The 14,295-nt window shown below is 40.1% G+C and overlaps 1 protein-coding gene across 1 annotated transcript; it reads right to left on the reverse strand.

Annotated features, from left to right (window-relative positions):
* Positions 1-2,925: 2,925 nt before the first annotated feature.
* Positions 2,926-13,413, reverse strand: LOC115787644 (SH2 domain-containing adapter protein E). Its single transcript, XM_030740405.1, has 6 exons — positions 12,431-13,413; positions 9,520-9,646; positions 7,325-7,561; positions 6,664-6,907; positions 6,212-6,331; positions 2,926-4,578 (listed from the first exon to the last, which is right to left on the reverse strand). The coding sequence occupies exons 1-6, from the start codon at positions 12,938-12,940 to the stop codon at positions 4,395-4,397; spliced, it is 1,422 nt and encodes a 473-aa protein (XP_030596265.1). The 5' UTR covers positions 12,941-13,413; the 3' UTR covers positions 2,926-4,394.
* Between the last annotated feature and the right edge of the window lie 882 nt (positions 13,414-14,295).

Below are 14,295 nucleotides of genomic sequence, written 5' to 3' on the forward strand. Positions count from 1 at the left end.
TTAACGGTCTTGTTTACCTACTGTTTCATTCCAGAGAAAAGATTAGTTTAGACAATATGCAGTACATGAAACAGCCAAAAAGGAAGGAGCTTGTAATGCAACACACACAGATCCAGCAGTATTCATCCAAAAAACAAAAAAAAAAGGGAAAAAAAAGGGAAAAAAAATTATACAGGCCATAGCAGGGGACCTTATTCTGCAGAATAAAACTTGTAATTTTAGTAATATTTTCCATCTATGCAGCACATTTTAAGGCTTGGCTTCCCAGATGTAGAGTAAGCATGGTCTAGAAACTGTTTTCAATAAAGATCTTCGTTGAATTCTTCCTTTTTCCTTTGAGGGTTCAGCTTTATCCATGTCAGGGAAGCTGGCTGTAAGTGTTTAGTGTCTGTTCAAATGAAGAACTCTAAAACTCATTCAGCTAGGAAGGGTAGAAAGATGAAGATGTTGAGGCAGAGCGCAGCAAGGTGCAGAAAAGAAACCTTTAGCATGTGAAAGACAGGCAGGCAGCACAAAATCCTAACATGGAATATTTTAGTCTAATTCATTTGTCCTGTTAGCTTCACTAGATCCAGGTGCTTGATACACTAACTGGTTTAGCAGTTCTGCTAGCTTTTCTGTATAATAAGTCACCACATGCCACTGAGATACTGTGCCAAATTAATCTGCAACACATGCATTATACCAGTGGAAGAAGAAGTCAGATCTTTTACTTAAGTAAAAGTGCCTACAATAAAGTAAAAATATCCAAGTAAAAAAATATTAGGATGGCTTCACATCAAAAGTTTGTGTTCTGATTTTATGATTCTGTTAAAGTAATTGAGAGCAGTCCTGGGTTTGTCCAGTGAATTATAGGCTTGTAGCTGAGGTTTATCCGTTGTGAATCAGGGTGAGACAGAGTTATGCTTCAGAGCAGTTACTTAATTCTCAGTCACATGACCTTTTCAGCCACACATGGATGAACAATGGCTTGGAGACATCCTGCAAAGGGTGTCTAAGTGCACGCCTGACCTCATGAGGTGAGCTGATTCAAACTCAAAGACAACAGACTCTGCGTGGCAGGTGCAGCTTGTGTGAGGAGCGGAGATGAGCAATACAAAGCCAGGCCATGTCACTGGCACAGAGCCTGAAGCATCTGATAAGGACCGCAGGAACACTTCGGTTACTGACAGAGCAGGTCAAGCGACACCCAGATGTCAAGCCACTACGTCCATCAAACGGCGAATCCGGCAGCAATCATGTCAAGCTGTCATGCAAACCTGAGGGGGGCCAATGATTGCATGACATCCTGACGGCACTGATGTGAGAACCAAATAAAATTAGTCATTCAAGTATACAGTAGCATAGGTGGCTCCAGGTCTATATCATTTGATGATTAATTCCTTTCCAGGTGTAGCGCCCTCCCTCTTGGGTAGAATTTGAGAAGGCCTGCTTTTCTCCGCTTCATGAAATCTATCTTGATAGAAGACCGCAGGGAGACCTTATGGGTGCAGCACAGTGCCAGAGAGAAGTCAGCAAGTAAGTGGATTAGTGGATTACATTCATAAAGAGCAGGCTTTGTTAGTGAAAAGTACATTACTTCAAGTTTTGAAGTGCTTTTTTTTTTTTTTTAATTTAATTTTTTTTATGCTTTTGCACAACTACTTATAATCTTTAAAAGTATAATACAAACCAGCAGCTTTCAACCTACTTGGTATTTGACCAACACACACACACACACACACACACACACACACACACACACACACAAACACACACACACACACACACACAAAAGCAGTTTGTAGCTCAGGCTGAAAAAATCAAAGACTGAGAAAAGCCTAAAAGGTAAACACTATTAATTATCTCATAACTTCCCAAATTTATTTTGTGACCAAGTGGTGGTACACAAGTTGAAAACACCGTATTCAATTCTTTAAAAAAAATAAATAAATAAATAACTACAGTAGTTTCAACTCAGCTTGCTGCAGCAAAATTGCTGCACACAGGGATCATTTTTCTTTTACTTTTGGTTCTTTCTGTATGTTTTGTTCACAACGGCTCTATGTCTTATTTTCAATGCAGAATTTGAAATGTAGAGTTTTTATATAGTCATATTGGCATTTTACTTATTTGTTATTAAATTAAATGATCTCTGTGGTTCTTCAGCCACTGAAAACAGGTTTATTTTTGTAGCCAAACAGTGAAAAATGCCTCTTAAGTCACCTGACACCAAAAAAAAATGCTTAAATGGGTAACGGCAAACTAAGATCCATGAGGTAACAGCATTCGTGAGAAGACTGAAAGTCATCTCTATTTTAAGACTAATGAAACCCAACTTGTGGCTCCCCTTGCCTTAATAAACTAAAGCACAAACTCTTGGCACCAAACACAGGCAAATAGTGATGGTGTCCTCCGTAAGAGTCAAGGAGAGCCAGGCAGATAACCTCAAATAACACCGACAGAGTGAAGAAGGTAAAGGAGAGGGGCGAACGATACGTAAGAAAAGGAGGGAATGAGAGAGTGATGGTGTCAATTGCGCCCACCCTCCCCCTTCACATTAAGTGTCCTTGACATGGGTGTAATGATACTACTCTAACTCCTTGTCTGTTTTTAGCACTGCATTTACCTTAGATCTACACATAGCACATGCCGGGGTGCTCATTACAGGTACGTAAGCCATTTGTTCTCAACATGATCCTCACCTGAACTCCCGATTGGACTTTTGCCCTTAACCTGGAATAATAATCTATCTGCTAACAACCCAGAGTAGTAAACTTCCAGACAAATTACCAAACTGCTGAAACCACAATCAACCTCTCACAGTTAAAGATTCATTGTGCTCAAAAAATGCCCTCATTCAGTCACTCTGAGACGCTGAAATACTTTGATCTCTCTTGTTTTCAGAGCACGCATCACTGACACAAATACCCGCACAGTCTGCTGTTTATGTTGCTGATTTATTGGGATCAGAGACAAGCTCACAGGGGATATCCGGCATTGAGATTCAGGACCTTTTATTGTAATCTGTTCTACAGTGTTCGAACAATAGGTTTTCATATATCAAAAGAAGCTGTCAAAAAAATGTATAGCAGGTGTGTCTCCTCAGATTACTACAGTTTGAACTGAACTTCCATAAAATCTTTGAATAGACATGTTAATGGCAAACCTCCAAATATATATATAATAAAGCCAAATTTAACCATATTTTCTTGTCGGTTGGCAGGTTAACTGGAGTCTGTGTAAAATGAATTCCAGCATTTAAGAGTAAAGACACAATGCCAAATATTTATGAGTTACATTTAGAATACATGAAGAAAAAATACAGTAAGACTTCAGTGAATAGAATTTAGTCACCACTTCTCAGTTTGTGCTTCTGCCTTTTAGCACCAGAGGGCACGACACCTGAGGGACAGCAGCATTAGAAACAGGTGAGACTGGCGCTTCATTCCTGCACTTTCATCTGTAAATAATCCTCATTTGCAGCCCTGCAGGCTGCTGACATGGGGCATTGTTTTTTTTTTAATAAAGTTTTCTTACCACAAGTCACAGTAATTTGCAGAATTACTTTACACATGCTCACGGGAATGAACAGTCTTGTTAAGCTGGACCGGGATGTGGAAATTTAGTCTCAGCTCTAACCATTGTAAAGCCATTGCGTCTTCAAGCACATTGCACTAGGGTGAATCACTCACTCTTCACAGCGCAGATAATTTAGTAGAAACAACACCCTCATTCACAGTAACACAGTGGAAATCCTCAAGGCACAGTGGTTACAGATAACTAACAAGCATACAATCATAAATTAGAAATACACTGAGAGGATACACATAAAATAGATGGGTTTTGCTCATATCTTTGTAAGTGGAATTATATGCTTATGTGCGTGGAGTTTGTGCATGGAGAATTCTTTGTGTTGGGATGTTGGTACAATGTACCAGCAGCTCCACTAGAGGGCAAAAGAGAGCCGACTAAACTGAAATGTTAGGTCTCCCTCCCAGAAGTACTTTCTGCTTCACAGATAATGCCACTTTTATAGCTTTTGTTATAAGTCTAGTGAATAATGATAACATCGCTTGTGTCTCTGAGTCCTGTCCCAATTGATTGCCAAGTCACATTTCATCAGTAAAAGTGCAGCATCATCCCTGCTGAGCTTGTTTACATGCAAAACAGCAGCATGGATGTTTTGCATGAGCTGCACATCAAAGTGAAATAAAGGAAGAAGCTAATCATAAGTGTTGGACACAGAGACAGTCACAGTTAATTTGGGGATGAAATAAAGATAGTGAAACCACCACATGAAGCAGGGTTGATGATAGCAGTTCACTGAAAATGATCAGAGGTGATGTTCTGATTGATTTTTGGATATCCAGGGGTGTGTTTGTTTTGCATACTCAAGCTGAGTTATGGTTGAGTCAGTGGATGCGAGGAACAGGGTGCAGCAGGGTCATGTGCTCTGCTCCGTTGAAAGGCAGACGCTGAGTAGAGTAGTGGTGCACCACCTCGGGGATGCTGGGGAACACGCAGCTGCTCTGATCCAGGGTGTAGCCGTTTTCTTTAGTTTGGGCAACAATGATATGAACACAGCCCTGGCTCGTCCTGATTCACACACACAGGAGAAGAAAAGAAATTCCTGCATTACTCATCATCCAAAGTTGATTACAGATGGACAAAACATTTAGTTCTGTGATTTTCAAAACCAGTGAAAAGACCAAAACCAGCAGTGAGTTAGTCTGCCTCTCATTACTGTCAATAAGGGCCAAATGTTTTAAATTAACCATACAATTATACTTTCATTTTGATAAAAAGCTAAATAATTATCTTCAAACAACTGAACAGTAAAGACTGATGGACTATTTTAAGCTGTGGATTGCTCTACTCAGTGTTTATGGAATAGTAAATTATATGTGGGATTCTCTGGAGAAAAAAAAAGGATTTTATTTTATAAACATGTAACAAATAGACATACATCATTATAATGTGCTGGGAGACATCACTTATATTTAATGCAAGAAAAAACCCGACAAAAATAAAAATATTTGTACCTTATGTAACTTGGATACATTTATAAGTTTTTTCCTGTCCCATATCTTCATGTTGTAGTCACAGCAGATCATCTGCCTCCATCTCCCTCTATCCCTAGCATCCTCCTCTGTCACACCAGCCCTCTGCATGTCCTCCTTCACTACATCCATGAACTAAAACCTCTCTACCTCTACTCCTCACATGTTCACCTTTCCACCTGTCTCCCTCTCATTCACACACATATTTGTCTCGCTTCTGCTGACTTTCATTCCTCTTCTCTCAAGAGCGTACCTTCACCTCTCCCGGCTCTCTTCTACCTGCTTCCTGCTCTCAGTCTCTGTGAACATCATAGTCCACAGAGACTTCTGCCGACTTCATCTGTCAGCCTGTCCATCACCACTGCAAACAAAAAGGGACTCCGAGCCGACCCCTAATGCAATCCCACCCCCACCTTGAACCCATCTGTCCCTCCAACTGCACACCTCACCACTGTCTCCCTGTCCTCATACATGTCCTGCACCACCCTCACACACACCTCTCTGCAACCCCTGACATCCTAATGCAGTACCACAGTTCCTCTCTTGTCATATGCTTTCTCTAGATCCACAAAGACACAGTGCAACTCCTTCTGAGCTTCTCTATCAACACCCTCAAAGCAAACATCTCATCTGCAGTAATCCCTCAACCTGAAACCATACTGCTGCTCACTCTCTTCTTAACCTAGCAGTTACTACAGCTCTGCATAAATGGATTGTATTCATTCTTAATGTCAACAGATTTTGTATTTTGAAAAGCCTTGCACTCAAAACTGCAAAGCAAATAAAATCCTTACTTAGGAGCTGATGGTGTGGGATCAGTGAATATCATCTATGTGATCAGTCTGTTCTGACTGACATAATAAATGTGAGAAGAATGTCCTACAGGTGTCTTTTTAATCATGTTGGAAAACGGCCCTCTGTGGTGCAGATGAATAAGCTTTATTGGGCTAATACTTGTTACTAGTATAAAGTCATTGTTTGTTTTAATCAGACACTCACTGAACTTAACTGTCTTAACCAGCTTAATTACAGAAGACACATTAAGCTCTCTAGCTTAGCACTTTACCTGTTAGAGTTGAATCCTTTCATACATCAGCAACTCATGTGAATTCAATAAGCAACATTTCAGCCCTTGACACACTACCAATGCACTTTCAGACTGCACTCACTTGAGGGCGATGGAGTACTTGCTGTTGTCCGACTCGCTGTTCCTGACCAGGAAGCTGGCCTCTTTGCAGGACTGCAGCTGAAACTCCGCCTCCTGGCGAGTCACACAGCCATGGTACCAGCTGAGACAGAGGGCAGGAGCGAGATTAGATTTCATCTGCAATTGATCATGTGTAGGTCCTCATTTTATGCAACCACTTGGAAATGAGTGTTATTCTTATGTAATACTAAAATGTATTAATATTCTGGAGTGAGATTTATAGTTAAAATAAGAAACAGATACACATTGTGACCATGAAATTCATTGGGGAAAAAAAAAATGTTTCGTGTGTACGAAGAAAATCCCCACTGTGAGGTACAGCTGTAATTCTGCCTCACTTCATTTGTCAAGCTTTGGATTAACAAAGTTCAACATTAATTATTCTGGTAGATTACGTACACAGACCCTCCTCACCTCTGTTTTTCCAGTGGCAGGGAGGGGTCTACGCAGCAGGACTCGGTTTCAGAGCTGCTACTGGGGATAGAGGATGGCAAAAGGGCTGGCAGAGAAGATCTCAGAATCTTCTGAGTCCAGCTTTTCTGCCTCCGATGCTGATGTTGCTGTTGCGGTTGCTGGGCTGGTGGATGTTGGGGCTGTCTAGTAAGTGTGGGGTGAGACATCTCATCTTTGGCAGAGCGGTCAGAGCTGTCAAACTGTGCTGGGGGAAGACAAGCGCCAAAAGATGATAAGAATTTAAGAATTTAAGTAAAGAAACAACTGACTGTGGTTTGAACTGGATGCTGAAGCCTCCAGTAAATATAAAATAAGAACAGAGACTTTGCTGCATGTGTGATGTTATTCAGTATGCTGCTGGTCTATGCAGCATATAAAATATAAATGTGAGGCTAGTTCTGGATGGTCTTTTGAACAAATATTTTACATTTCTATAGCATGGGCTGTATAAACACTTAACAGTTTTGCTGTCTTTGGCATAAAGAAAAAAATGGTTACAAAGTGGAAGAAAGTCAATTCAGGTGTGCACAGACACAGAAATTTATATTATTTTCAAGGTTTTCCTGCTATTGGCTTTTATTGCATGGCTATAGTGTGAAAAGGCAAACAAATTCTGCTGTACCTGATAGAGTTTTAACAATATGCTCCTTCTTCCACTCCCACGGTAGCTCATACTCAGTGGAGGGACGAGTGTCCAGCTCTGGCCTTGTGATTGCCATCTTCTCGCTGTCGCCACTTCCCTCAAATGGGATGTCATAGATCTGTAAGGGGGCAGGATGAGCCTCATCCATCACTCCCTCGCTTCCCTCCATCACCACGCACACCTTTAGCAGGTCTTTAGACCCTCGACGTCTGATCTCTAGAAAACAGGTGATTAAAATATGCTGAGACATAAGCATGTGCATCTGGGGAGGAAAGCTGGAGTGATGCATCGCCTCCATCTGTATAGGGAAGATGGCATCAGTGAATAGCAAGAACTGTGGACAGGAGACTGGAGAATTTGAAAAAAAAAAAAAAAACACTGGGAGAAGTCAGCATCAAATGTCTGGACCAAAAAAAAAAGAAAAAAAGTCACAGCTGCCATAGTTCGTGACCAAGAGGTCAACAAGAACACATCAAGAAGGGCATAGATATTGATTCTTTATCATTGGACATTTCTGCTAGTATTCTGTAAATATTCTTAGTCCATTAATGACTGCTAGTAAGCTGCAGAGGAATAGATCTTAGGCCATAACATGAGTTATGATACAGTATGTTCCACTAAGTTAAATTAATTATTCACAGTTTCTCTTCCCCAAGTTCTTCTTCTTATTGAGCGGAGCTTATAAATAACAGTTAGTTCCGAATCTTATTAAAAACGTAGCCATAACCAATGGTACATGAAAATGAACCTTTGTAAATGTCATTTCAAAAGCTATTTTATTTGCTAGTCTATAGTGGACTTCCCTGCAGCTGTTGGGTGCTTACAGCAGGTTTTAACCAGTTAAATTATGAATATACTGCTGTATATCAGTGTCAGTTTTAGAAACCGATCAATTTAATGGTGAGCCGCTATTATTGGCCAATATATCAGCCAATATATGAGCCCCTGACAGTATATCTGTTGGGCTTTAGTACTGGCATTTATAATTGATGATAAATGAAAATTTTAAAAAATAAATAATTAAAAACAATCTGATCTGAGCAGAGTAGGACAGAGCATAAATGAGTAAATAAATAAATAACTACACAACAAATGTTAGGGAAGTCTGCTTCATGTGTCTGAAAGAAAAAAAAATATTGGCTGATATATGGTAATATTGGAATTTTAAAAATCACCAAATATTGGTCTTGATCCTGTATCATCTGGTTTTGGTCATTATACAGTTATTTTATGATAATTTGTGCAGTTCTAACACACTTCTTAGTGTTTGGATTCCTGTTCCATTTCACGCTAAGGAGGGCAATGCATTTCATCATGAGACCACTGTTTACTACTACTAATTAAGCCTACTTCATAAATCAGGGGCCATAAAAGAACAGTGTTCATCTTGACCAGACTGTTTTTGCTGATTATGGTCAAATTGGAAAAACCATTAGTTTCAATTAACAGCATAAAATAATGGGAAAACAATCATATTAGGTTATTCTTACAGAGATATTAACAATGCAGAGTTTGGTTCTAGTCATGAATATCAGCTGTCATATGAAGTGTTAATAATGATGCTTTATCCTGAGTCACAGTATTGTGCATTGCTTACTTCCTCAGTATGATTTAAGACTCCTAAACCGACTCATTCATATGATCACATCCTCTGTAGACTTTTCTGATGAGGCCTGGAAGTCACACAGCCACTCACCAGACTAAAATCTACTACAACAATAAAACATTTTCTCATTCACAGCAGGCTATTGTGTGTAACCCTCTCAGTTTAAACAATGGATTGATGGAAAGAAAGGTCAGGAGAGCATGTGATTGGATGACTGGCCACCAGTCTTCCTTGATGCTGGGAAGTTTTGATTAATGGTCAGACAGGTCCACATAGGGGTTTACACAAAACTGCATCCGAGATGTGGGGGGGTGCACTCTGACGGCAAACTTCATTTTTAGTGAATAGTATCAGGAAACAGAGGCAGGAAAGAGGAAGCAGGAACAGGAAACTGCACCCATTGTCCAGATGGGGTTCAGAGAGCACTACGGGAGTGAGTTCATGTTCTCACTGCGCTGCCTGGAGAGACTGCAAATGGGAATGCTGTCATTCACATAAAGACTCTGTGGTAGTAAAGGCTTGATAACTACAAACTTGGAAGACCAGAGTACTTTGATGAAAGGCTTACCGGTTATCATTTGTTGTGCATCATACGGCTCCATGTAACCATCGTTCTCCCCAACCCTCTCTGCCTCCCTTTGCTCTCTGGTCTTCTGAGCATCAAAAGGATCTGCATAATCCTCAAGGATAATTACCTGGTTAAAAACATACAGTGAAATCATTTTTCACCCTCCATGTATAATTAGATTCTTTAAACAGGAAATAAGGTTTTCAAAATCAAGTTTGAGAAGGACCAAGGAAAAACCAGGGATTCCCAGCTAGTGGTCTTATACAGACAACAAAAATGCATAAATGTTGCAGCACATCTCAGCTGATAAAACAGAAACTGCATTTTTGTTGAAAATAAACTTAACAAAAAAAAAAAAAAAAGGAAAATTTAAGGGATGCTGATCTACTTAGAATCAATAACCAAGCACGCAGGGCAGGCTGACTTTACAGGACACACCAGCATGAGTCACAGGTAACATTAAAAAAATTTTTTTTAAAAAACTGCCACAACTAAACCGCACAGTCAGCAAGGCTAAGAAGTAGAAGTATACATCTAAATAGTTCAGTTGTGCAGCTTCTGACACACCAATAGTAACCAAATGCACTAAAAGAAAAGGGAAAAAAAGACCACTTTTACTTAAAGGATCACTGTCTGTTACGAAGAAAAATTTAGTAACATTATAACCCGTCCGTCCATCCTCATCTCCTCAACAACTTATCTAATTCAAGGTTGCAGGGGGCCTGAAGCCTATCCCAGCTTTCATAAGGCGAGAGGCAGGGTACACCCTGGACAGGTCACCAGTCTATATCAAGTGCTAAATACAGCTTAAACTAACCATGTTCTTAATTATAAGTTAGCCTTGAAACTATTTTTATGATTGTTTTATTGATAAAATGTCAAAATTAGTGAAAAATACTTTTTACATTGTAAAGAACCTAAGGTGGTGTCTTTTTTTTACCTCCGAAAACAAGAGTTTATAGTATTCTTCTTGTTTTCAGAACACATTTTCAGCTTAATATAATACAAAATAAAAAAGAAGAGCAGCAGATCCTGATATTTGAAGATCAACAGCAAAAGCTGAGCATTTTTTTAAAGATAGTCTCAGTTCCCCTGAGGACAGTGGCAGTACATAACACAAACAAGGTACTAAATTAACTGCAGTAAACAACGAGGCAGGCTTCAGCTAGTTAGGAGAATATTTAACACCTTGTTTAACACATTTACTGAAGTCTATTCCCTCTTCACATTTATTTAACCTCTAGTATTCTGCTGCATCAATCACGCCCAAGTGTCCCATCCCCTTATCAGTGGCATAGAACTTCTTGTTTACTTTACGAGCCACAAGAGACAATAGCAGGCCATAAAAATTGCCTCCCTAAAAATCACTTCCAGCTGTGCTCCTTTGCCTTTTGAGATAAAACAAAGACAAAAACTCAGCCTGCCGAGTGTAAATGAGCATGCTGATTGTTGTTAAGGGGCTTAGTTCAAAAGGATTCAGTGGAACGAAGTAGTGCAGACAACAACACGAGTACACAGGCATATTTAGCCTTGATCAGGTTTTATACTCTTCGTCCCTGTGAAGAAATGGCATCACTATCACTGATTGAAACAAAAAGTGTAGATCTGTAAGACTAGAACTACAGAAACTTGAGTGATAAAACCCAACGGCTACTGCAAACTGAGTTTGAAATATAAAACTACTATGTCAGTCCTTTTTCTCACCATCACTCTAACACCCCCGCCCCAATAGTGTTTTTTTGTTTTTTTTTTTTTAAATAAAAGATAAGCTGGAGGGGACATGGTTAGCTCCTGAGTGTCAAGTAACCCCTTGCTTTTTATAATATGATAGCCATTACTGGGAGGGGGAGTGTGGGCTGAATGTAGTAAAAGAGTAAAAGAGAAGGATGAGGCAGAGGGAGGACCTGAAAGAAGGACATCACTGAGCCACATCACATGCAGGAGAGGGAGGTGAAGGCCTCGTGTCTGATCATAGCCTTGTTTTCAAGGTGGGGAAGATGGGTGTATGGGCAAGGGGTGGGGAGGAAGAGAAAGAGACGGAAAGAGAGGAGGAGGAGCGGATACAATGGGAAGCAGAGACAAAGGGGGAAGGGAGAAAATGAAACAATAATATCAGTTTTCAGAGCTTGGACAGGATTCTGGCAACTTTGTTGCCAGCAGATTTTGTAACTCTCCGTGTAGATTGTTTCAAAGGTGCAGATCAGCTGCTGCTACATCCATGTCAAAACAGCTGTGGGAGAAGTATGGATAACTAAGAATATAATAAGGAGATAAGATTTGTTTTTTTAAAAGAATATACAAGTATAATAAGATGCATATTCTAGTAATTACAGCAGTAATACACTGTAGTAGGATTAGGCTAAATAAAGTACAGAAGCAGAAGCAACAGAGTAGGCAGAAGTTATATGTTATATATTATATTATTGTGGAATACTGATGTAATGTATGTGGCCAAGTTAGAACAAACTTTTATAACTTATTGTTTCTCATGATAAAAAAAAAATAAATAAATGTCCTATCAGCCTATCAGAGCTCTATGTGCAATCTTATCCTGAAAAGCAACAAGTACAAAGAACATCATATCATCATCCTTAGTGAAATACTATAATTGTGTACACAGTCAGAATAAAGTATTTTTTTTAAAACATAAAACCACTCCGTTTTGTAAAAATTTGTAGCCTGCATAACATTTAAATGAGCCAGCAGCTGCACCACCTTTAAATGATGATCTAACAACATCACCAACAACAAAAAAGTAAAGAATTTGTCTGCTCGCTTTACAAGTATTTTCAAACTAAAAAGTAAAAGTACTTTTTATGACCCACATATCAGCAGTAGGATTTATCTGATGGTACAGTTTACGGGGTGGGGGACTCACAAGTAGCCTTCCCAAAGTGAGAGTGGAACTCACGGTTTCTGTTTTGCACTGGGCTGCTTTCTCCGCTTCAGGTGCCGCTGCGCTGGTGGTGGTACCGCTGTTGAAGCTGGGACTTTTGTCCTGCTTGTCCACTCTGATCAGCCGGCTGATGTATGCGTTTGCGGATGGAGAGCTCTTAAGGGATCTGGGCTGCTCATCAAATACCGGCTCTGCTTTGGAGTTCTTGCGACTTTTCCCAGACAGGAGGTTGTCCCAGACTTTCCCATCTTTCGGATAGCTCACACCGTTTTTGCTCAACTCTATGGCTGAGTTCTTTCGGTTTCTTCCGGACAGGAGAGACCCGACTCCTCCACCTCCTCCGCCCGTGCTATCAACAGAGGAGTTTTTGCGATGGGCCATTTTGGAGGCCGCTGCTTTGGTACCAATGCTGGCCACCAGACCGGCTTTATTGGCTCTTGGTTGCGTGCCTGATTCGGAGGCTGAGCGGATCCTATCGGTACCATTCTTCAGATTTATGGGGAACTCCTTGAACCACTTTGCCATTTTAACTCAGATGGAAACCTCCAAACCTCTCTGTCTGCTCCGGCACTTTGTATCTCCATACACCAGGGCCCCAGAGACGCACCTTTAGAAATCACAGCCTTTCTAACAAAAGACTTCCGTTGCTTTATTCTAGGATACAGCCTGTGTCGACTGGATCTCCCCACCTCAGGTTAAAGCCTGTCATAAATGCTTACAAGCAAATGGCTCTAAATTCTTAAACCTTCAATTAAGAAAAACGCTTTCTCGTGCCTAATTGGCAGGGGGAAAAATAACAAATTCCTCAATTTTATCCCATCTGTGATATCTTAAAACTGTTTCCTTTTCTACTCAGAGAAAAAGTTTATTCCCTTTGGATGAAGAGATGTCTTCGGAGAGGGATGATCCGAAAGAAAGTAAAGTTTTTCTTGCTTCTGATTGGTGGTCCCATTCCCAGAGTGGCTTTTCTGTGTTTAAAAACTGTCCACTGTTGCACCGAGTCTCCTGACTGTGCCTGGAGTATGAAAAGGAGGGGGTATCTGAGGTTGGAAGTGGGAGGCAGGCCCCGGTGGGCGGTGATAAGCCTTTAATTGCAGACACCATGGAAGAATACCCATTTTAGGAGTCATGTGCACACAAATTATTGACCGAAAAGATGCAGGCTGAAGCTTAAGCTTGTCACACATGCACTTGTTACATGCAGTATATTCAAAATATCAACACTTTAGGAACTAGATTTCAACCCCCCCCCCCCCCCCCCCCCCCCCCCCCCCCCCCCCCCCCCCCCCCCCCCAACACACACACACACACACACACACACAATAAAAAAAAAAATTAAACGAGGACAAAAACAAATGTTTTATAAACAACGATAATCGTACCGCCCTTTCATACTTATTTACCACCTGATTTTTTATCCTTTTTTTTTTAATTCACACATAGTGAACAACACAATATTAATCCCTCATCACAATTACCCCTTTTTTGTTGTTGTTTTTTAATATTTATTCTGACCTTTACAAACAAGCTTTGAATACAGTTTGGAAGGAGATTATTGTCCGGTGCTGAGCTCAGCTAAATCGTAATATTTTAATGACTATTTATTCGGTTGGTTCATAATAATCTGATCTATTTATAATTCTTACAGCTTTCTTCTGTAGCAAATACACTGGATTAGTGTTGGTTTTGTATGTTTCCCATACCTCGACACAGTAGATCATGTATGGAACTGTTAAGAACAATATAGCATGTATAATGAGTTTTTATTTTAAATTTCTTTAGTTTTATATAATATTGGTGAATATTCATCATTATGGCACTTGATAACGTGCTTAATTAACTGTAAGGTCTACCTGAGATCCGCATCATTACTTGAACTG

Source organism: Archocentrus centrarchus, chromosome 11, assembly GCF_007364275.1.
Source record: "Archocentrus centrarchus isolate MPI-CPG fArcCen1 chromosome 11, fArcCen1, whole genome shotgun sequence".
Lineage (NCBI taxonomy): Eukaryota > Metazoa > Chordata > Actinopteri > Cichliformes > Cichlidae > Archocentrus > Archocentrus centrarchus.